Source organism: Teleopsis dalmanni, chromosome 1, assembly GCF_002237135.1.
Source record: "Teleopsis dalmanni isolate 2A chromosome 1, ASM223713v2, whole genome shotgun sequence".
NCBI lineage: Eukaryota > Metazoa > Arthropoda > Insecta > Diptera > Diopsidae > Teleopsis > Teleopsis dalmanni.
In genome coordinates this window covers 214,423,213-214,448,496 of record NC_051846.1, presented here as the reverse complement: position 1 = coordinate 214,448,496, position 25,284 = coordinate 214,423,213, and the positions used below count along the sequence as shown (strand labels likewise).

At 31.0% G+C, this 25,284-nt stretch overlaps 2 protein-coding genes across 4 annotated transcripts; both read right to left on the bottom strand.

The window, feature by feature from the left end:
- Positions 1-2,023: 2,023 nt before the first annotated feature.
- Positions 2,024-14,999, bottom strand: LOC119671917. Of its 2 annotated transcripts, none has more exons than XM_038082792.1 (5): positions 14,421-14,999; positions 4,018-4,491; positions 2,718-3,957; positions 2,558-2,646; positions 2,024-2,493 (listed from the first exon to the last, which is right to left on the bottom strand). In XM_038082792.1, the coding sequence occupies exons 2-5, from the start codon at positions 4,457-4,459 to the stop codon at positions 2,351-2,353; spliced, it is 1,914 nt and encodes a 637-aa protein (XP_037938720.1). In that variant the 5' UTR covers positions 4,460-4,491; positions 14,421-14,999; the 3' UTR covers positions 2,024-2,350. The 2 variants fall into 2 exon arrangements, with proteins under 2 accessions (XP_037938720.1, XP_037938721.1); XM_038082793.1 differs by lacking the exon at positions 14,421-14,999 and adding an exon at positions 4,935-5,354.
- Positions 15,000-22,228: 7,229 nt separating this feature from the next.
- Positions 22,229-25,216, bottom strand: LOC119675845 (monocarboxylate transporter 9-like). 2 transcript variants are annotated; one of them, XM_038087071.1, is made up of 7 exons: positions 24,969-25,216; positions 24,194-24,432; positions 24,005-24,131; positions 23,756-23,899; positions 22,774-23,690; positions 22,522-22,711; positions 22,229-22,452 (listed from the first exon to the last, which is right to left on the bottom strand). In XM_038087071.1, the coding sequence occupies exons 2-7, from the start codon at positions 24,416-24,418 to the stop codon at positions 22,307-22,309; spliced, it is 1,749 nt and encodes a 582-aa protein (XP_037942999.1). In that variant the 5' UTR covers positions 24,419-24,432; positions 24,969-25,216; the 3' UTR covers positions 22,229-22,306. The 2 variants fall into 2 exon arrangements, with proteins under 2 accessions (XP_037942999.1, XP_037942992.1); XM_038087064.1 differs by lacking the exon at positions 24,969-25,216 and having other exon boundaries at positions 24,194-24,558.
- Positions 25,217-25,284: the final 68 nt, after the last annotated feature.

The window sequence follows — 25,284 nt, the reverse complement described above, 5'->3', positions numbered from 1 at the left end:
TATCTTTTGATGCTTTCGTGCTACTACACTTGTCAAGTATCGGCGTTAATTATTTTATTTGTTTTAATTATTATCTCAGCTTTTTGAAATTAAAATTAAATTTCCAATCGCCAATTGCCTGCTTTTAAAAACAGATGAGTTCGTGTTGGTTATTATTGATTTTGGCAATACAAATTATAACGAAGATACAAATTTTGAAATACATCTCAGCATTTTAAATGAAACCATACAAAATTTCACAATTTTCCTTCACTCAATTCACTCTTAAATGCTCGAAAGGCAAATTTCCCTCTTTCTCTCTGCGCAATGGAACACTTTGTACATATAAATATATTTAATCTTTATTATTTTTGTTTACAAATTCTCAGATTGTGGCACCTGTTGAGGGACGCAAAGTCATTTTATTACTTAAGTGAAAATATAAAAAAACAAAAAATAAAATTATTTACTGTTTACGAAATATCTCAAACCCATCAGTTAAATGATATCCTTACGAGTTCAAGCCTAAAATCCTGATATCTTCATATCCTCATTTAGTGGAAAATTACCTGTGCACATAGTTTTCATAGTGCCGAAAACAATAAAATCGCAATAAATCTAAGAATCCCGAAAAAGTAATAAAACATTTCAGTCAATATTAACATTTTTACGAACGCACTAATTGACTTCAATATGCATTATTTGTGGAATTATCTTAAAAGAAAATCAATTCTTATAGAAAAATTTCAAAGAAAGGGGTTTTCGTTATGAGATGGCAGCTGCATTAACGATCACGAAAGTCAATACGAGTAATTTTCCAAACAAAAGAAGCAATTAGTGACCGTTTTTCGAATTTGGAAGACGCAAAAAGCACTTAAGAGTAAAAAAGGTTTCCTTGATTTTAAAAATCTATTAATTACTAGTGTTACAATATATTCCCAGTTAATACAAGGTAACTGGGTATATTTCAAAATTTTAATTAGGAATATTTTTCCATGATTCTATGAAAGTAATATCTCTTCTATTAATCTTCCACTTCCAATATTCGAGCCCGTAACTATAACTATATAACTAAGTTGTAGTAAGTTTAGTTTTCACAAGTAGCAAATCTACTTCAGTTAAGCCAAGGAAGTCCTTTGTGCTATTAAATTTCTCGATGATCCTCATAAACTCATAAACTTACTAAACCATTTGTCATGTTTAACAAATCTACTCAAATTGTTTGTGTCAGTATTCTTTTTCTGTAAAAAATACTAGATCATGTTAGATTATCACATTATACTAACACAGCGCAGTTTTCTACGGTGTTATGCAAATTTCAAAAAAAATCAATTCTTTATCAGGCAATGTGTGTAATCATAAATTAGGAATATGTGCACAAAAAGACAAACACAGGTGTCTAGTACCCGTATCTGGTTTCGAAACAGATTTAATCTTTCCTTCATTATACTTTTCACAAGAGAACAACTCTAAATGATTAGACCGTTATCCAACCTTATTGAATTTACAAAATTTCTCTATTTCTACGCCAAGCGACATATCAGAGGTGGATACTGAATCAGTGCATAATCCCGTTACAGGACTTACGGCATTCTGCCACCGTTTTTATGTATATGGAGATAGAGCATACTTTATCGTTTGTTTATATAAAACTATTAACAATTAAAAAATATTTTTAATTTTAAATTATAAGTAAGAATTAGGTTATTTCAAGTTAGAAAAAAATTTATATTAAAAATAAATTTTATTTAAAAAATATCTGATTAAAATATATATATAAGGTATATAAAAATATATTTTTATCGAATACGGAAAATAAATTCTTAGTAAAATTTATAACAAATATTTGCAAAATGTAGAACATTTAGTAATCTCTGTACTAAGTAATAAATAAATTTTGTCATTACTCTAACTACAACTAAACTAATATATATTCCACAATACGTTCTATTCCTATATATACACATACTGTTATAGTATATATGAAAAAAGTTATTGTATAAGTAGTTTTTTTTACAAACTCTTTTTCATTTAAAACAATAAGTAAATATTCTTAATCTTAATAAGTTCTATTTTTATGTGAAGGAAAAATATACAATGTAGAATTATACAAAAATAAATTATTAGTTTTAATACCTCACTTAAATACATATGTATATATATAAACATATGGTACTACCGGCTTTCAAAATTTTTTTGTCGAGAACTTTGTTCACGGAAGACACAAAAATCTTCGTAAGGCACATTTTTTTCTACTTCTAAGTACATTAAAATAAGTAAATTATTGTTTGGTGTGAATTTCCATAAATTCCAATATTGAAATTGATCTCTAACTAGGTATCCAACTGCATGGTTCATGATTATGGTGTTATTAGTTATCGTCCATTGACACAGATTTTCTTCGCAGTGTGCGCCGAACAAAGGACTCAGTAAGCCACATTAATAGAGCGAGACAGGTGAGCACATTAATGAAATGTATTGTCACTTTGTAGTTGTAAACGTCAGTAATAATGCCTATAATATATTAAATAAATTCATTAGTTTTAAACAACTCAATATATGTTTTAAAATAACATACCCAATATAGGTCCGACAGCACATGAGAAGATTGTGTGGAAAATCAACTGCAAACCGGAAGCTGCCGGCAGACGTTTTAACGGCACATAACTACAAAATTCACAGAAAATACGATTTATATAAAGTGATGAAAATGGAAAGAAAAAAATGTCTATGCCTACCTTGGTATAATCAATGGTGAAAAAATTGTACGGAAACCTTTACCGAATCCAATCATAATAAATACTGCCACAATAACGTTGAAGGAGTTCGTCAAAGTTACAATAAGTCTACCTACAGCAATTATGATGATACCAATGGCGAAAAGGAAACGATTATCTAATTTTACTTTCTCGAGACAAAACGGCGCCAGAAAACGTACTAAAATATCCATACCACCCAGCAATGACATAGCTAAAGAAATTTGTGGATCTGTATAACCGAGACTATTCAGTATAAAAGGTGTTAACACAGAGAAATTCATTTCTCCAAACATCATTATAGTCATGCCCAATGCAAGATTAACAAAAGTAAAGTCTTTCAACAAATCTAAATCAAAGAATTTCACGACCTTTTGGAAAAATGTCATTTTACTTTTTGCTAATTCCTCAGCTTCTTGTTCAGCCTTTGCTCTCTCTTGTTCTTGCTTAATTTCTTCATCTGATATTTTTTGGAGTAAAGCCTTTTCTTCTGCACAAGTGCAACGTAATTCATCAGCACCTGACTTAGAATAAACACTACTTTTGCTGGTATAACGATCAATGTCATCACGTTCGCGATTAAAGTAGTTTGATTTGTTATAACCGCGCTCGGTATGAATTCCTCCTCTGCCTGCCTCAACACCTTCACGACTTTTCATAGAAGCTTGTCGAAGCAATTTTTGTCGATATTTCATACCTGTTTCTGAAGCTAAAGAAAGTTTAGATCCAAACCAACCGTCATTAGCGCGTGCTAACATAGGTGTGATGGGCTCGATTATTTCATATCCCGGCTTTTCAGGGTCATCATCGTTAAACAAATATTGCGATGAAAAGATGCTGCGTTTAGATTTGTTTTTATATTCACAGTATTTACAGAGGTATTCTGGCTCGTCATTGGCGTTGTTTGCTGTAATTGCGTTAGTTACTGTGTCTCCATTGGTTTTTTCATTTGTGACTGCTGGTTGTTCAGGTTTTTTAACATGCCAAAGTACTGGCTGTAATGTTATAGCGCAGAGGAATGCATTTAACGACACTCCAGAGTATAGTAAAATCGCGCCTTGTACACCATAGTAACTAATAAAGAATGTGGATACATGTGGGAAGATAATCGGACCAAGGCCAGTTATGGTCCAAGCATAACCTGTAGCACGTCGTCTACGATTTTTAAAGTAGGTGTTGACAGCTAAAGACGTTGACGCCATTGTCAAACCGAGACCAATTCCTAAAAAAATATTAATAAGCTATAAAATGATTTAATAGGCTCTGTTATAAATATACCTACCATAAATGCAGGAAAAACATATCACATATTGAAAAAATGTGGTACAAAAGGCAGATAAAAAGATTCCCGCAAACACAAGGCAGCTGCCAGTCATTGCTACTTGTCGAAAGCTGAACCTTCTGAACATTGCACCATTTACAATGCCTACTAGTGAGGATATTGCCATTACAATATTCACTATTGTAGTAGTCTGTTTGGCGTCAAAACCTAAGACTTCCATACGCTGACGGTAGATAAAACCATACTGTTGTAATGCAGGGAAAATTGCAAAATTACTGAAGCCGGCTGCAAAGCATATCACCCAACCCCAGCCGCCATCGGGTGCTACAAAATCTGGTCCCAAATCACTCTTATCCCTCCGTTTAGGCTTCTTTGGCCTTGTGGTTTCATTGTAGACTGCTATATTATTTTTTTCTGTGAGAGTAGATTTGTCAATGGCCATCGTCAAAATATTGCAGTTTAGTGTTGAAAATTCTACAAGAAAGAAAAAGATATTTTTAAAACGATTTGAAAAAAGTGCTAAGACAAATAAATAAGTAAATAAATTCCTGATAATTGCTTCTTTACAGAGAAATTGCTAATAAAATGCCTATTTCCAGAATACATAAATTCTGAATTACAAGACCAAATCGGAAAAAGCAACGCAATAATTAGGCGTGTGCATTCGATTGTTAATAAAACTTAGTGGATTGTTATTTCGAGCTGTGCTCCTTTGTGCCTGACTGCAAACTCCTTCCACTCCACTCCACTCCACTCCACTCCACTCCACTTTATTCATTTACTTTTTATATGAAATATGCAGACATATAATTCTTTCTCCAAGAACGCACTTCAAAATCTTGAGTAATTTATTTTTAAGTTTGCGCATGTAAATACAAATTCGAACACACACTAACACACAGGTTACATGTTCATACCGGCGCAGATATTCCTATGATTTTCATATGGCCATGGATACTCAGTTACATTGTAATTATTGCTTTAGTTTGTTGCGTGCCCAGAATCGACAGTGAATCAGCAGAAATCTTAAGCCAACTTAATAGAAACTGTCTTTTGACTTAAACTCTTTATTATGTTTTTCTATTCACTGCGGCCTGCACCACTACCCGTGCTCATATTTAATCAAGACTTTAAATTATAGTGTAGATGTAGCAGATACTCCTCCTTCTCTTTAACGATCGGTGAAAAGCATGTAATTATTTTCAGTTTGTTTTAGCCGTGGCTGTGCTTTTCCTTTGATTTAGCTACGATAGCCTCTCGCTCGGTGCACAACGATAATCGCTTTTATCATGTGAACTGATCGGAATCAATAAAATTGGCATTAACAAACTTTGGAATTTGTCGTCTGTGTAAAGGAATTTCGAATAATTTAATCACAGATCACATTATCATTACACATTTTATTATGCGAGGAGTGGCGTTGTTCGATTGCCGCGAGTACATATTAAAATTCGAATTCGCAATCTCAAATCGTAGCAAACAGCAAAACATTTAAATAATCTCAACAAATTAATAAAAAGATGTTATGAAATTATAATATATATTTCTATATACTAATATAGTATACCATATACAGAATACACTTTCGGACTGGCGTGGATGGCCGATAAGCAATCGTTGCACCTTGGCAGTAATGTGAATCTGATCATGCAAAAAATTATGGAAGGGATAGTTTGTGTTGCATAGTAAGAAACTCAGTGTATATAAAATCAAAATTCAATAAAAATGTATATATAATAAAATATATTTTAAATATTTTATAAAAGAATACGTTATAATTTATGTGACTTCCTCTAAATTAGTACAAAAGTTATTATACTATTCTATTCATTACAGCTTTTCGAAAAATATTTACGGAAAACAATAGGCACGTTCTCTTGTATTTTATAATCAGATGATTACTCATTTTAAATAAATCTAAAATAAATGCTTATGATATACTCTTATCTGAAGTAATAGTAAGATCCGAACTATCGATTGTCACGCTACTTTGACTCAAAAAAAGGCAAAAATCATAACTAAATATTATGATATACCGAAATAATCGCCTAATGAAAAAAATTTGGCTATAATCCTTTGGTGTTTGGTCACATCACGGTGTATATAAGTTATGCCAACAAAATAACATATTAAAGTCTGAAGGAATTTACAAACACAATTTGGACTATATTTCTTGTTTTAGGGAAACTATTTGATAGTCTTTAAAAGTGGCCCCGTTAGTGACTTAAAAGTTGAAATTATCAATATTATCAACCGTGCCATCAATAGTCTGAATTTTGAAGTAAGCATATAACCTATAAGTACAAAACATTTTTTTGTTTTAATTTAATCTATAAGATATTCAAATTAATATTGGCTTGAAATGAAGCCAAATAAATAAATATTGAAAGATCCGCAAAAATAACCCTTGAGAGGATAAAAATAATATAAAATAATCAAACAAGAGGAATTAGGTTTTGTTATCTATAAATTCGGATATAGTACTTTTAAATCTGAATATTTATGTATATTTTTTTAAAAACTTTATGATTTTAGATATTGAGCAAAAATTGTTTTTTAGGCTTTCAGTGATGGTAAATAGGTAATATAATCATTTGATTTTTTCAGAATTTTTTGATCAGATTAAATTTGACAAATAGCAATCATATTATGTAAATATTTTATACCAATACAATCCTTTGCACACTATTGAAACATATTCTTTACTCTAAATAATTCTTTAATCAATTGCTTATAATGCTTTTACAGTTGTCCAACTGCAATAAATTCAGTTAAAAGATGAAGTAGCTGAAAGCCGATATGAAATTCATTCTTGCAGTTTGCGCAACAGAAAGAATTATCGGTTAAGGTTACTTGCAGCAGAAAAAAGTATCTCTTGTTTGCATGTTTATTTCAGTTTACCTTTTACTCATTTCTTGTCTTATTTTATTTTTCTTTATAGAATTATTAATGTTTATTTGCTATGGTAAATCTCACTTTTAATACCTGCGGTTTGATATCAAAACATACAATTTACAATCTTCATATTTGTACTTCATTAATAAGTTACAATCGACTTTGTTGTGTTGGTATCTTGTGGATGAACTTGGTTTTACGTTGTTTACACCGCAATCCTAGAACAAGATTTCTTGTTTGTATGTATCTTGCCAAAGCAGAGGTGTAGTAGCTAATAAAATTACTATTGTAAAGCAAGTACAATAGTAACGAAGCATCACAAAGCGCATTTCTTCTGATATTTCATTTCTTTTCAATCTAACGACTTTCAACCCTAGCCACGAATTATGCAACCGTTTTTACCAAAAAATGTGGCCTAAAATGTCACCTTTCACACCCATCTTCGTTTGACATATTCGAAGTAATGTTGCCAGATATATCGTTACCAACACCGTCTGATTACAAAAAACCGTGGAAATTTTTAATATAATCCAATATCAAGAATCAATCCAATATTAATATCAAGACTCGGTACCCTCTGATGGAAAACACGATAGAGGACCTCCGAAGAGGACATCTTCGGTAAAAGGACCAAGTGACTAACGATATAAAAGGACTCAGTATCAAAATACTGGTGACAGTAAGCTATTGAACGGGCTGGCTGGCGGAGCCTACTAGATACGGCCAAGGATGACTCACGTCTGTAATGACAAACTAAGTATGTAAATGATATACAGTATAGATTAAGTTAGACTATCTCGAAATAATTAAATAACTCGAAATGATTAAAACTATTTGTAATAACTATATTAACTATAATGTTAACTATACATTATATAAGGCATGCTCTTTATGAAGTTTTAAAAGGACTAGATTAGTAATGAAGAAAGAGAGCATGATTTTTATGGGTTTTAAAAATGACTAGATAACATGTGACTTGCCATGTGACTGCGTTGGGCATGCACGATAATGATAAAGTACATATGAAATGCTTTTTCAAGATTTCTACAATTGTCGCAATACTGACTTATTTTTGTAATGAATAGTCAGTAAGTACTCCTATTAAAATAATGACTTGCTGAATAATATTCTCAATAAGATCGCTTCCAGTAAAAGACACCGACATATTTGCAGATTTCTATATATACGCCTATTTTCCAACATCTATGCTTTTAAAAGTAAAAATTAACAATACCAATACTAATATCAATGGCAATATCAATTTATGTAGGTATTTTTGAAACATGTAACATTTTGTATTAGTCGCATAGATACTTAATTATTTTTATTTAAATTTTGCTCAAAATCCTTCAATGCATTTGGAGGATTAATCTACAGATCATATTTTTTTTCCAGCGGAAAAAGCCGTCCATCAAAAAACAACCTTCAAAGGTACTCACGTTCATTAAAACCACTAATGATCCAGCTAAACAACCATACCTCATTTTAAATAATAATATTTTAGGGTTTTATAGATTATCCATTATTTTATGTATATTTTTCTGCCAATCATTCTAGTTCCCGTCCTGAAAATGAGATGGTTGCGCTGCTATAAAAGGCGCTGCCTACGCCTCTGCCCAAACTATTTATTTATGTAAAATTATTTAAAATTTTTAAACTGTGTGGAAATCATGATAATTAAATTGCTTGTATTTACATGTTCGTTATTAAAAGCAATGTCCCAACAAGTCTTAACAGCATTAGCGATGCGAAAGGCTTGCAGTTAAACTAAATGGATCACATAAAATTTTGATTCCATTGGCTAATAAATAACTGACTGCTCCGCAATGTCTTGAAAATGTGGTGAAATTAAAGAAGCAAAAATTTCCAATAATTGTTTTTGAATTGGATTGATTATTAATTTCAATGTTATGTGTCTCATTTTGTACATAAAAATACTATAAAATGGTATTAGGGAAAGCTTAAAAATCAATTTGATGATTTGTAGAAATAGTTTTTGATAAAAAAGCATTGAGTATATGTGATAAGTGCCACAGCACGTGTACGTGTATATCAATCCAGCTCACAGTCGTAATTTGTTCATTTTTGTACTGTATATACTCGGAACTTTGAGAATTAGTCAACTACTCATTTGCGAAGCAATTGTTTTACGATTGCAACAATTCAAGTGCTTAAATTTAGTATGCGATTATTTTAAGCACCCTGTAAGCCGCAATTATTAATCCCTTTTGTTGTTTAATTGAAGCCTATAGTTGCCATATTTGTTGTGAGGATTAATCTGCTCCGACTTAAAACGATTCAATAGTTTTAATCATACAACTGTCTTGAATATACGACCAAACTCGTTTTTTAACCAACTTTTCCTACTTTTTATTCAATTCACTTCCATAGCCAGTCTGCCTTCGTATCCCAAAACGCCCTCATTTAGTTGGACTTTTTAATTTATGCAACGATTGCAGTTTGCGGTTTGCGGTTTGCGGTTTGCGGCTTGTGGCAAGAGGCGTATGAGAGGCGACACATTGATCTTCAAACGACAAAACGGTAGTATGAAGATCGAACAAGATTTCATTGAACTTCAACGGAGCGTGTCATAAACTCTGGCGCTGATTTCAATTCAGATTTCGGTTTCGGTATTAAGAGTTGCAAATTAAGAAAAACGTGTAGTAAAATAATATGAAGATACTTGATGATAAAGAAATGAAATGCATTTGATTGGCATCTCTTAAGAGTACTGAATGAAGATCTTTTTCCACACACCTTGATCGTCAGCAAAACACTTCGCCTCAGTGTCAACAAATAATATTCATCGATCAAAGCACTGAAATCTTTCTGAAGTGACTGAATCTGACTTGAATTGAATTTCACAAAAACTTGTTTTCGTTGTTTTAATAAAAATTTCGAAATATTACAAATTGGTTTGTATTTGCGCTAAAAAGATAAAGAGACAGTCGAAAATTTGCAAGTCACTTCGTAGACAAATTAATTTCGGGTTGTGTGTGTCTGTTGGCAGCTAAATTGACAAATACCACTAGAATACAACTATATTTATTAAATATTTTCATATCAAAAATACGTAATTATGTACATAATTTATAGATTTTGCTTACATACCTATATGTATATACTAATTAACGATATACGGTAGAGATAATAACATTCTAACATGCGATGGCCACCTGAAAACACATGAAGTTCTGTCTCAATGGGAGATAATAAATATATTTATTTTGTTATTAAATTGTGCTTTATTTATTTGAGCTCGCTAACTAAGTACGTTACCAGATATAAGTTTTTTGCACATTAGTGAATATTAACCGCAAATATACTCAGGCTTATTTGAAAACGCCACATAACTATGAACGTTGAACGCTGAACGCTGAAGTCTGAGGGCAGATAAGATTCATAAAGTGGAAACATTACATTAGAATCAAAAATACTTTAGATGTCGTTATGCAATACAGTTTGCATCAATAGCCTGAATGACTTGAAATATTACGGAAAACAATTAAAAAGTATACTTTCTCCACGAAATGGCAATATACATAGAAAGCAATTAACTAAATCTCAGAAATGATCATAAAATAATTTCACTTATTCAATAGAACTATAAATAGATTTCCCTTTAAAATAATTCGCCATGCAGGAACTCATTCCAGAACTTCTGTGTTTCTCCCTTCTGAGATACAGAGTAGCATAAATGCCTTATTTCACTTGGAAGTGAAAAGGGATTCCACATCTAAATTCTTAAGATACTGTAAAGTCAAGTATTTTGTAATGGATAAGTGCGAAGAAACCATTTAATTTTGCGGAAAATTTAATAAAATGGCATAATATAAAAAAATAAGAAAATTTGTTAATTGCGTTTATAGCAAAAGGTCGTAAACATAATCGAATAAAGTTCTAATCGTACCAGGAAACGTTCTTAAGTGGAAAAGGCTTTTAATTTAATATTCTCCCTTTCTGTGATGCACTGTGCACGTCAAGGCATGGAGCGTGAAGCGAATTGCGGTGCAAACTTTTCAATAAAATTATGTTTACAGCCTCTTCTCATGTTTCCACAATAAATTTTAATTGAAGTTGATTAAAAAGTTCAGCACAGCGTGTTTCTGTAACAATTAAATTGTTGTCGCAGCAATCGAAATTCATTGATTGTTACAGATACTCAGTATAGACTATCGGCACAGCGCGAATGGCGACGCTTCTGCTTTTTTTGGGGTTAACACATCCATTAATTGGCTTCGCACAATATAATTCATAAGATGAGTACAAAATCCTTGAATTGCAAAATATATTTAATTCAAACAATAAAGATTAACAATTTATAGGCAGCAACAGATATCTTAATTTTATTTATCAATAAAAGAGTATGACAGTAAAAAGGTATATTATATTTTCATATCATTATACATATTTGATTGTCCAAATTTAAAATTTCTAAAAATATCTAATATCATTTTCTGTATTGTTTAGATTCGAGGCTGCCTTTACATATGTGCATTAATGCACTTAAACTTCAAATTTATCACGTACCACAGGGAGTTTCTACTGAAAATAGAAAAAATTAATCCTCAAGAAATCCTACACCGAAGCCACTTCAATTATCTTACAATAATCCTCTTCAATGTCAGCACTAACAAATTTGAATGAATGAAAATTATAGTATTATTGTTATTTTTATTATACTTGGAACGATATTTATTCGTTTTCTTTTAATTTGTTTACTTCTGACAACTTTTTTGGTAGAATACAATATTGTTCTTAACATAAATAAAAAGTTAGAGTCTTATTTTACAGTAATTATGACACTTAACCAAAGAGGCTTGCAGTAAAATGATAGCAATCTTATATCTTATACAATATAATGACTTTTCTATAAGCTAGTCAACTAAACAAAAATTGATTGACAGCATAGACTAATGAGAAAATGGCTTGAGAGTTCGCTTCACTCATTATGGCCTATAATAATCAAGTATATACTTAAATGGAATAAGCATTGTGCGACTCACAGATGCGTCGGAAATCCAAGCAGTATTTGAGAATATTTGAATATCTCGAAAAGTAGTCGATAAATTTTCAATTCCTAGGAAAATTCTAGCAAGTTTCATTCTCGCCATAGAGGAAATAAAAAAAATCTTGTCTGATTCTGTAAACAATAATGTTCTATAACTAGATTCACCAAACTAAATGTAAGATTGGACACATGAATACATATTTATTCTATTTCTTGAAATACGAGTATTATTGAATAACCAATACTATAAACTTAGGCTTAAATTTAAATCATATACACATTTGTAAATTATAAATATATATATATATATATATTATATATATATATATATTTAAAACACAATTGAGTCTCTCCTACAATTATGAAATAAAAATTTATTATTATGAAAAATAATTTACTAAACATTACTAGATTACTATTTGCACACAAACTTATTACAAATCCCATCATTATTATCGCTAAATTAATTATTAATAAATTTATATAATAATTTAATTCAATTGTATTCTTGATTTCTTTTTTTTATTTAATTACGGAAGAGCTCACCTCTTTTAAAATCAAATATAAGTATATGGGAGAAGCAAATTAAAAATTTTAATATAAATTTATAATATAATAATACATAATACATAACAGATAGAGAAACAAAACGGAAACGTCAGATGTCAGTAACATTTGTAAAATTTTCGCTTGTAACCTCAAGCAGAAAAGGTTCTGATTATAATGAATGGAAAATATCTAGTCGCAATTAAAATTAATTAAAGTAATTTTAAATTTCTAAAAACTGATCTCATACTGTACATTTAAAAAACAAATAGCATTTAATTTTAAGTTTATTTCATTTGGGACGAAATCTCCGAACAATCCGATCAGAGAGACTTAATTTCCACTTAAGCCGATCTCACAAGAGAGTCTTAAATATTGAATTTAAGGATTAAATAACATCTTAAAGAAGATGCGATTTATCTATAGGACTTAACAATGGGTATAATTTCTTAAAAAAATAAACATTGCGAAAAGAGTCTCTACAGTGTAACCGAGAGAGTCGTCATGGGCTAATACGCGAATTGAAATGAATAATCGCACTCATTGTTTACGTTATCAGAAATAAAATTTAATAAAAAAAACTGTTATTAATTAAAAAACTTTATCACATTTTTGAATATTGGCATGTAAACTAAAAATGGTTTGTAGTGTCAAGTCATTATATTTTAAAATAAATAAAAATATGCTAGATGTTCTATAAAATTCATTTTTATTCAATCAGATATGTTAACTATTTTGTCGATAGTATTGCCATTAGAACAGGAACTCATTACTTTAAGCAGTTTGTGAATGTCATTTCTTAATTAAAAAAATCACACTTCGACGAATAAACAAATACATTACTTTTTTATTGACCGTAAAACTTTATAGTTGTTAAATTGCAGAGCCTAAGTCGAGATTAGCTTAGAATGACAGACTAAAACGTAGTCGTTGAGCGGCGAAATGTCATAGTTTAAATGACTTCGTAATGAGGCGAGAAAATACCCATACTTTTTCGATTATTCATTAGACACACTTGAGGCTTGAGTGGGAAAAGCAACAAATATATTTAGTAATTCACTAATTTATTCCACTGTAAAAAAAGTAGGAAGATTATTATTTGTCGCTTATAATGCATAAAGAATTACATTTATATTCTAATGATGTAATTCACTAGTGAATTTCAAGTACGATAAAGAATGTTACTTCTGAGATGAAATCTGGTTAGCGTTTTCCGCTTAAAATTGCAAGAAAACCGCAAAAATAAATTGATTAACATTTCTTGGAATATTTTAAAATTATTATTTATTTTTTAATTATTTATAGATCAAATTGAATGTAACGTAAGTAAAAAGCCCGTATAAATTCAATGTAATCAACTCAGTTCAACAAGTATGCATTCCCGTATCTGAGGTATTTTGTGTGGCTTAATGTGCAGATTTGTTATTATTTTTATTTATCATTGAACTTTGTCAAAATGCGATTAAACGCTGGACGGCGGTCAAATAAAATTCTACCAAAAATATTTTCACAATCTCCTCCTGTAGATGTGACCAACACTTTTGCCAAGCGAATACTTTCTTCATTGCCTCGGCAATTTGGTTTTGACCGTTGATTTGTTTAAAAATAATAATTTGTTTTTGTACTTTTTAACCGAAATGAGATTAAAAATGAAAAAATACTCAAAAATAGTAAACCATATCGTTTTGTAGATATTTTATTTATGTTTGCGTGAGTTTACGTCGATAAGTAATGAAATAATATTCATTTCGCGCGATATGATTTCAATTTAAACTTATTTAGATTCAATTAATTAATTCATTTGAATACAATTCCTTATATATATAAATTTCTTTAAAAATTAAAAAAATGCGAAATCATTACACTTAGACAAATAATAATTATCAGTGAATTTATTTATTTCTCTAAAAATCAGTCCTCAAATTAATTAAATATTTTCGAATATTCTTACTTAAAGCTTTTCGAAATTACGTCACTTAGTCGTTATTTAGACTGAATTCAACACGAAATTAATTTTCAAATAAATATATAATTTATTATCTTCAAGTTACATTTGTGAAATTGCCTTTGTTTTATTATATATTCACTGCTTCAAACTAAAACTGAAACATTTTTTTTAGTTCGCAATTCGCAATTCGCAATTCGCAATTCGCAATTCGTTTGAAAACAAAGCGGTACCGACGACGTGTTAACCGCTTCACGTACACTTCTCAACTTGTTGGTGGTTTCCGATGCCGGTTCAATATATGACTGTCTGCCTGAAACAAACTGAATTCTCTCCTTTGTGCGCCTCCATTCAGCTGTGCTGTAGAACTTGTTCGAGGCCATGCGTGAGTAAGAACTTACGCTCTCCGCCGCTTTGCTCGCGCTCTGCTTTGCTTTCACTCACCAGCCGTTCAGTTGGTCGAGTGCTCATATTGGCCAAAAGCAAGGCAGGAAACATATGTGGTACTGGTGGTATCTGCGAGTGCTAACGCATTTTCCCGTTGTCGTCATAGTCGTTCTTCGTTAATGTGTTGTTACAATAAATGCTCAACTGTTCAAATCGTGATTTGGACATTTGTGGACTTCTGACTCCGCTTAACTTCTGAAACGATATAATCGCGAATAAATCGGACAGCAGACTAAAGATAACTCACTTTGTGTTTCGAACTATAAATCATACAGGAAAGCGATAACTAATGTGTTTTAAATGAAAAGTAATCACGCAAGTGCTTACTTTTATAGTTTATAATTACCGAATCTAATTTCACAACTTTACAACATACATGTTATTTTTTGGACTTATAGATTATAGCAACTATTAGGAAAAAATACTTTTATGTTCATTTAGCTTTAGGTTTTGGCTTTTTATGCGGATAAACTCAAATTATTCCTCGGATTGACCTTGGAAATATACTTCAAACTTTAAGTTCACAGATCGCTAAAAGAGCAAATTTTTTCCAATGAATTTGAGTGGTTGCTATATTAGTTTGAAAGCGGGAAATATTTTAAAAATGATGACAAACAAGGTGATAAAAATTATATCTACTTTTCTAGAAAGTGTATTTCATTATAAGCTAGAAGTTACTTAAGTAAACTGAAAAGTGGCTTAGAAAAAAGCCTACAATATTGCAGTCTGGTACTGATACAATTTAAGGATTTCTCATTAAAAGAGTTCACAGAAATTATAGTCCATCAACTACTGCAACAAAAACTATCTATATGCTGCACACTAATATCTATTAAATTATTTCGAAGATTCCATAAAAATAAAATTATTATTATTATTAATTATTATTTATTATTTATTTGTATCACTTATTTATATATAGGTTGCCTTCTAAAATGTCTCTGACTTTAAACATGACTTTTTATTTTCTTTTCTGTTTTCTGTTTTTAGTAAAGTAGTGTATGTTGGAACTTTGACAGTTTGTAATTGTCTTTTTTGTTTTTGATGCTGTTAGTTGACTCTTTGGTTATTTATTATTTGAATGTACATATTTTAATTCAGTTGGACTCTACCTATATGTGTAAGAAAGAAAAGGACATTAATATTAATCAGTATGAAATAAGTTGAAATTGTCTTAATATTAAATTAATTAGTTTAATTTCATTGAAATATAAAAATATATCTTATGACTTTTTTATGTTTGGTTAAATTACATATTTTAACGACTTTAGTAGGGACTGTGTTTAGTGCACTTAAGTATCATTTTTTAATTTTTGATGCCACTGTATCAGTTACTTTAATATTTGTCTGCTTTAAAGTATATATTTGAATTAAGTTGAAAACTGACTGCATACATAGATGTAGCAAAGGGGTTTACTACGAAACATATAACTATGAAATTTAGGCAATTCATATGTAGAATTAATATTTTCTATGCGCGATTTGGAATTATTATTTTAATAAATATTATTCAGGTTTTGTTAACTTAATTTTGTTTCTTTTTTTAATTCGTCAATATATAAAATGAATATCTAATGATTTTGAAAATCTATTTCACACAAATCAGTCCATATATAACATAATACAGTCAATGTTTGTTACAATCAATTTTATACGAGTATTCAATAGACTGCATTACATATGCAATAAATACAAGATGCGAAGATTATGTTTTTATATTTTTATTGCTACTAAGTGATTTATTTAATTATGTAAATTTCTAGACATAATTTAAATTTATGAAAATCTCAGCAACAATCTAAATACCATAAAAAGAAATAACGTGAACAATTGTTGTTTTTTCAGTTATTTTCTGGATTAGGAAAGCATCGTTCATAAAAGAAATATGACAGTTTATGCAAGCCGAACTGTGAATGAGTTTTAGAAAGCAAGTATTTTTTCCACTGATTCAGCCGATATGTGTCAACTCTCCCATTTAGAATGTTAAACGCTTCTTGTCACCTTCGAATTTAGAGCGTCTTTAACAGAAGAACTCTGCAAATGAAACCATCTTCCTCCGAGTTTTTCTTTCTGCCAATGCAAATGACAGCATATACGATAGGGAATTACCGCATTGCCTTAGCATATGGAAAATTGAATATCTCACAGAGGAGGTGAGTAAATGCGCAAAGGCGTTACTACCTACAAGATGCTGTGTTCAGCTGCAGACACATAAACTCTGCACCAAAATAGTGAAAGATACAAACTCTATACCGCTTATTAAGGCGGCATGTGTTGTCCTTTGCAAGATTATTTAATTCGAACTCGCACAAGCGTTCCAGGTACAAAGTGAAGTAAAAGAGCATGGTTTAAATTGTTAATTAGCTGCCGGTAAAGTCAAATCGTTTCCGGTTTAGTAATTATTTTTTAAATATTTTTTAATTTAACATAAATCGACCAATACGCTTAAGCGGGAACTCACTGGCGCTTCAAGGAAAGGTGTTTAAAAGATTTTCTTTTTATAAAATTTAATGGCAGAACATATACTTTGGAGTCAACGAAAAAATATTTCTACAATATTTTAAACTCATGTTTTGAAGTTGGTTTCCTAATTTTCCAGTTGTTGTGGTTTAAACCGACAAAGAAATATACTTTTGTCAGTGTTACAGTCCGTCTACACACTTTTATTACCAAAAACTATTCCCGCAATGATATTCTGTGAAACCATCTCTTCAAAGAAAATACAAATTTGAATTTCATTTATTTTTTGATATAAACGCCAAGCAACGAACTCTTCAAACTGTCTCAATCTGACGTCATTTGGCGTGACTTTGCAAAAAAATAATTTGATAAAATTTTTCTTAATTTTTTTAAATATTTATTCGTTAAACATTTAAGTAACAAAATATCCACAATTACTGATTAATTTAAAATAAGTTATTTCAACTAACAAAGTGAAAAGTAAAAGAAACATACATTAAAGTTTAAAACTTCAACTTAACATAATATGACAACACAACTATAGCTCATATTAACAACAAGTGAGTCTGATTGCTGCGAATCGTTACTATTGTGAAATTAGTCGATCTTTAACTTTGCCTTTGATTATTTATTGAACAAATCCCAAAAACACCAATACTGGCATGACATTCCAAGTAACTATCCCTTTTCATTAGGACACACCTGCAGGTACTCGAAGATTATTAGACTAGTTAAGTTAACTTGCGTTACCATCTCATGAAATGTTTGTCGAAAGAATTGGCGATATTACCCGTCTCTAGATCATAGAGTCATTCAAGGAAGCCTCTAATTCGTTCTTACTAATCTTGATAACATGTTATGAGACAGTTTGTTAGAGACATAGAACTAAGCAAAGCAATGTAGTTCCTTAGTGGACCCACGCATTTTTGAAAATGCGTGAAATCTTAGTGAAATCCAACAAGCTTTCGATTCAGGAACTCAAAACTTAATTGCAGTACAAAATAATATAAGAATATGAGATCCTCTAAACTGAATTGTAATAAAGAACTGTGTAATAAAAAAATTGGTAAGAAATCAAGTTTGGAGTATGTCAAGTGCTTTCTTCAAAGGGACCGGATAGGTAATTTTGACTTCTGCAATATGTGTTAAATCAGAGGTCAGTAATGTGCTTCGATCACAACATTTCTTACTTGTATAACTAATTTGCCGCAAAATATCAGTCTAACCAGTAATCAAACTCATATTATTACCATAACGAAAGATTCAGTATAGTTAGAAGCATGGTCAGAGACACAAAATGACAAAGTTTGACTTTTCATCATTTATTGCCTTTAAGCTCCCTAGGCGAAATGGAATATACTCTATCACGCTAAAGAGATTTGGAAGCATCTAAATTTTATAAAGTTTGTTTCTTATCTGGTCTATGTATTTTTCTACAACTTAGATGCTCTGTAAAAGTAATATTTATTCCCAAGCCGACCACACTCTAGCATATACATAACAGTCATAAATTTAACCTGGATCTTACTTAAGAGTTTATAACACTAGATTGAATACTTAAGAGGATTGATTTTCCGGCATAAGAGAAAATCTTTTGGCAGAACATAGGGTTAAAGTCTGATAATTGAAATATATAGAATAAATTATGAGTATGACTATATATAGCTCTCAGACGAAATTACATTTGAATGTCGATCATTTTCAATGGTGTCATGAGTTATGTGTTTTAAGTGAATCTTAGTTTCTTGGAATGGTTGAACTAATTCAACTAATCCATAAGGAGAATATTCGTGTTTATTAATATTTCAGAATTGTGTAAAATGAATACTTTACTATTCTTCGTATATCCAAACTAAGAAGTTTGGATATACTGTACTTTAGTTAACTATGTTTCTTTTAGATACACATATAAAGCTTGAAATAAGAACATTCATTGCATTTCATTTTAAAAGTGTAATCCACAATTTTTTGTTATTTATAACACTGTCAGTTCAGGTCTTCAGATAACTTTTTGAATTTAATCTTTTCAATCCAAAAATGTACATTTCTTCCATATGTTAACAAAAATTCGTCATTCTTTCTAAAATTATTCAAACATTTTACTGTTTTTGCTGTGTTATTCACAATCTAGCTTGCAAGTCACGTTTGTGGACAAAAATCAGTAACGCCGCGCCGTTAAAAGGCAAATAAATTTTGGGTAACCGAAAGGGCCCATAAATGAGTAATGAGATCTTAATTACATACAGTTATCGAAAAGTGAAAAAGCAAAAATAACAACTAAATTGAAAGACAAGTAACGAATAAAAAAAATATTAAAATAATTCGAAAATGAATATAATAAACAAATGAGTAAGCGAAGACTTTAACTAAAACATTGCCATCATAACGCATACGTTAACGCACCCACCTTGGAACCCGGCGGGTACCAACCCGCTCAGCTAATTTGTGAGAACAACTGAAATTTGTGCTCGCAAACGTAAACTAGATTCTAGTGAATGTTGGTAAATTCAGTGGAACAAATTATGAGAGTTGGAATAATAAATCTCTGAACGTTTAAATATTTGCGTAGAGATTTCTTGAATTGCTTTATTGCTTCAACTAATTAGTAGAAATTAGTAGCAGCCGACCGGCTGGTTGTATATTTAAAAATATTAATAAAAGTAATCTCTGCAAATAAGATATGGGCTGGGGAAGCTTCTTTAGTGTCACAAACAAGTGACGAAATTAACAAATAAATTATCTTTACTCAGTAAACACTCGGAGTTAAACGGTATTGCCTTGGTCAACTAGCTAGAGAGGGAATGAATAAAGTGTTAAAAGACACGTGGCTGTTCAGTAACACATTTACAATCTTTAGGAAAACTTAACATACATTGAGCCAGTTGACATTGCATATTGAATTTTAAAAAAGAGCTGACATATTTGTGGTTCTTAATAATTCTTACGGCACAAATACTTGGAGTCTTAAAATTTTTGTCTGCTGCAAATGTGGCGTAAGTTGATAAGAATCATACGCACACTAGCGCTCAGCTATCATTCTCGCTATCATACCGCTCCAAACGTGCCTACAAAAGCACTCCACTGAATGCCACCAAGCCCAAAACCCCAAAGCCAATTAATTCCAATTAATTGCGCTCCAACACTTTTGCCTTTTCTAAGCACTTAACAATCACACACTAGCACAATTGCACACTAGCACAATTGCACACTAACACATTTGCACACTTGCACACTCCATTTATTTAAACACTTCCAATTTATGTAATTAGGAAAATTCACCCAAAAAAATAGATAAAAGCAATTGACGGTTTCGTTTTGTATTGACGCAGAAATATTATAGGGGCCCGATTAAAGCGTTGAACATGGAAGCTACCGCTAACAATTTAGAACCGCTCGAGTGGCTCAGTTACACAATTACACAGACACACAGATACAGTAGCTGCGTTTTAATATTCTGTTAAGCTATAATGAATTTGCATTTTTCCCAATTGACTTTTATATTTTGATTTGAAATGTTACCAAAACAAACAATTCAGTTTTATTTAAATTGAGTTCATTTATGGATTTACTTAGAATTATTTATAGTCATAAGCGCGACCATACAAATTCGAGGCGTTTCAATTTGGAAGTTGTACTTGTTCTTGTCGCCAAGTGTTCGTGAAATGGGTTGTTAATTAGTGAATTACTAAGAAATCGGAATCCCCATTTAAATGGAATATTTACAACAACCTATTGTTATGTTTAAAGTTCCATTAATACTCCTGACGTAATTGAGAGATAGACAAATTCCTTTAGTAATCCTTTAAAAAGATATCTCTGATTAAGTATAAGAAACTTGGAGATGCAATTATTGATAGCTCAAGGAGATTTATGAAAACATATAGCTTGCTCTGAACTTATGTGAGTGCTGCTCTGAGTTGTTAACAAAACATGGTCGTCGAAAATGAGCAGTTCCTTTATGTACACATGACACGACTTTTTCCTTAACATCATACTTATGGAATGATACTTATATGCATAAATATAATTTATTATTTCTGCATTTTTAATAGCTACATTAACTGTTTGAGTTGATTTAATTTTGAAATATCACATTTTTTTAGTTAAGTATAAATTTTGCACAAAAACAATTTGTTAATTTCCGAAGAAGCAAAAATAATTTCGAAAGATGTAATAGATCCTAAAAGTTTGTGACAAAACTATGGTTTGCAATACCACTCAATAGCACCACTCTTATGAAGCACTATATACCTTTATTTCTCAAAAAGAATATCTTGATATAGTAAGCAAAAATAATTATCTTTTAAAAAGAATCTCAAACGAGAAAGTATATATATATATATATATATATATATACTAGCGTTGATATATACTAGCGTTGTTACCGAAAAGTTGCAGAACTATAATTGCAAAGCTATGTAGATGGATCATAGGTCAAACACTAATAGTAGTGGCACATGTATTCTCGACAAAAATAACCAAAAGTGATGACTTCTTTATATATTGCGTTGTCACAAACAGACTTAAAATTCTTCAGGTACTCATCAATTTGAGGAGTTTCTAAACGTCTCAGGAATGGCGCTTGAAAAACTACATAAAAGCCTTTTTTTATTTGGTATCGATAGGAATCAATATGTTTATTTACATATGTCTAATAGAAAAAATAATTCAGTCCATTAAAAAAAATAATTCAATCCATTCAGAAAACAGTTCGATTTTTAAGGCATCAAATGCACAACAGGGATGTTATCAGATTTGGTTGCCTGAACCATATTTATCAGTTTGACTTCTTTTTTATAAAAGCGACTTAAAATTTTATTATTTAACAATAATTTATTAAAATAAAATTATTCTAATATGCAAAAGTTAACAAAAAAACTTAATACAAACATTAACGAATTAATATTTACAATATCTAAAAAAATGAACAGTCAACAGCGATCACAAATGCGTCGGCATCAATGGAAAAATACCTTATATGGTACTCAATTTAATTCTCCATCAATCGGTTTAGTTTTTTGAAAATGTTTTCTGTAAAAATCTTCTAGGACCCAGAGCAAAATGGCAAGAACACACAACGAGTTCAGGAAATTTAGAGTAAATGCATAATTTGTGCTGTCACGTATCAGACCTAGTAAGTAATAATTTCAAATGTTAAAATAGTTTTTATTGAATTCAATATTTCCTAAATATTATTTACCAATAAGTGGTCCACAGGCTAATGAAAATAGACCAGACATAAGGAGCTGTAAACCTGCAGCAGCTGGTAAGCGCTTAAGAGGTACATATCCCGGTATAATCAATGACCAACAAACCGTACGGAAGGCTTTGTTCAAACCTAGCCAACAGAAAATAGCGATCATAACGTAGAAATCATTTGTAAAAGATAACTGCAAAAAGAGTAATATATAAAAGAAATAAAGAACTGTCTTTCTCAATAGAATAATCTTACAATAAAACGTCCCAAACACATGCCTAAGATGCCAATGGCAAATAGAGTTTTGTTACTGTAGCTGACTCTTGCCGTGATGAGTGGAATCAAGAAACGTATCACTAAATCGAAGAAGCCCAACAATGACATTGCCAAAGCAATTTCGTTAGCTCCAAATCCAAAATCGGAAAGAATGAACGGAGTCAAAATAGCAAAATTGATTTCCACAAAATTTATTAACGTTAATCCTACAGCTAAATTTACATAACCGAAATCCCGCAGCAGGTCCAAGTCGAAGAAAACTACAATTTTTTGTAGAAAACTTAATTTTTCCTCTTTTTCCTCAACTTCTTCTTCATTTGGTGTAAGCCCTATTTGAGGCGTATTGAGAATAGTAAGTTCTGTTTGTTGAGGTTCATTATCGTGACGTAACTCATGGTCTTCTTCCTCTTTAATACTTTCGCTTGTGGAGAATTGTCGTTTCTTACCATTTAATTGTTGCATTTCAAAAATTTTCTCACGGGTTTTGTCCCAACTTCCTGAACGATTTCTACTCGCTGAGTTTAATGAAGATCTCGAACCATACCAGCTGGTTATGACCTGTGTTTCCGGATCAGCTATTTGCTCTAAAGATTCCTCTTCATTCTGAGCATCATTCACAGGTTGTTGGGCTTCTGTATCCTTAGATTTTTTTACATGCCATCTAACTGGCTGGTAAATCAAGGAACATGCAATCGTGTGAAACGATATACCTGCAAACAGCATTACTGTGCCTTGCACTCCGAAATATTGCAGTAGATAAGTTGCCACATAAGGCAGCACAATAGGCCCTAGTCCCGCTACTCCGAATTGATATGCTGTTGCTGTGCGTCGTTTTTGTTTGAAGTATGTATTTACCGCTAAGGATGAGGCTGACACAGCCAAGCCACGTCCAAATCCTAATTGAAGTTTTAAAATAATTAATAAAATAATATTCATTGCATTATTTACAAACTCGGCATACCATAACATAACGAAAATGATAAAACGTAAAGCATAAATGTATCAGCAAATGCTGAAAAAAATAATCCTAGGAATGTTAAGAACGAACCAACAAGAGCCACCTGACGGAAAGTATACCTGCGAAACATGGGGCCATTGAGAAGACCTGTAAAAATAACAAAAAATAGTTTTTACTTTTCTGAGATATATAGAGATGTAAAAAACATAAATCAGATATTGTTTTAACCATTTTTCTGATTAAATTCCTTACCAGTTATTGCAGATACTGCGATTTGTGTGTTAATAATTGTGGTCAACTGGGAGCTGTTGATGCCTAATTTTAACATATGCTCTCGAAATATTATGCCAAACTGCTGAGCTAGTGCAAAAGTCGTTAACTGAAGTGAAAAGAAAAATGTTATATATTTTTATTTAGAAGTGATATAGGACAACTCCATACCGTATGTACACCAGCTGATACGGCTACTAGCCAACCCCAACCACCATCAGGAGCCACGAAATCATCGCCCAAATCACTTTTGTCACGTCGCTTCTTTTTCAATTTTTTCACAGGTTGTGCCACTGGTCTCTGCACAATTTGTGTATTATTGTTGCTTGGGATCAAAATTGTCATGGAAGGATCGTCATTCCTACTATGTCCGTTTGTAGTATTAACGCTTGTCATTTTAAGTTTCGAGACTGTAAAATCAAGAGTAGTGAATAATGAATTAATCATAATAACTTGAATAGCATTATATGGGCAATATTTTTCTTTCCTATTTATGCGAACCACAATATTATTAGAACTTGTTTTGAAATACGACCTAATCTAAATACTCTAAAATTAATACACAAATTTTGTATTACTAGAATTAATCCTTCAGCCTTTCGTATGGTTCTGTGCTAATTATATAAATTTTTGAATTAATTAAATAAATTTTTGTAATTAATATATAATTTAAAATTATTAATGGTTCAATTTTTATAAGTCAATTATGTTTTCATATCATCATATTAAATACGCTGTGATAATCAGAGCATTTCAATAGATTTAAAGGTCAAATAAAATATTTCACAGACAAAGAGCCATATCTCCCACGACTTGCATTAAAGTTAAATAAAATTGATAAGAAATCTGGGTAAGGAAGCTGACATTGACAAAGCTATCATATAAGGCAAGTAAGTGATTAATCTTTATGATTTTTATTATTAATGGATGCTTTGTATAAACTCACCACGTAATAAGTAATATTTGCGGGCTAAGACGTTATGAGACTAATAAAATATTAATTTATTTTGGAACCTCACATTTTCTCATTTAGTACTGTACAAAATATATGAATTATCAAACAGAGTTTTAATTCATCCCATTATTAAGCTTTCGTTATATAAACTCTCAAAAAATAGAGTTGAACGATAAGTAACTGTTGTGCTTCACACTTGCTTTCGCATTGTTCAGATCATGTGCGACTTAGATCAAGCATGCTCACTCTCTAGAGGATCATAGCTCTCAAAGAGCATCTTAAGCACAATTAGGATTGTTAGATGGTT

Coding starts and splice junctions, on each gene's coding strand:
- LOC119671917 (XM_038082792.1), bottom strand. CDS start 4,459: ATGGCCATTGACAAATCTACTCTCACAGAAAAAAATAATATAGCAGTC. Junction 2,647..2,717: donor TCACCATTGATTATACCAAG/GTAGGCATAGAC, acceptor TGAATTTTGTAG/TTATGTGCCGTTAAAACGTC. Junction 2,494..2,557: donor TGCTGTCGGACCTATATTGG/GTATGTTATTTT, acceptor AATATATTATAG/GCATTATTACTGACGTTTAC.
- LOC119675845 (XM_038087064.1), bottom strand. CDS start 24,469: ATGATTAATTCATTATTCACTACTCTTGATTTTACAGTCTCGAAACTT. Junction 23,900..24,004: donor CGCAGTATCTGCAATAACTG/GTAAGGAATTTA, acceptor TTATTTTTACAG/GTCTTCTCAATGGCCCCATG. Junction 23,691..23,755: donor ATCATTTTCGTTATGTTATG/GTATGCCGAGTT, acceptor AACTTCAATTAG/GATTTGGACGTGGCTTGGCT.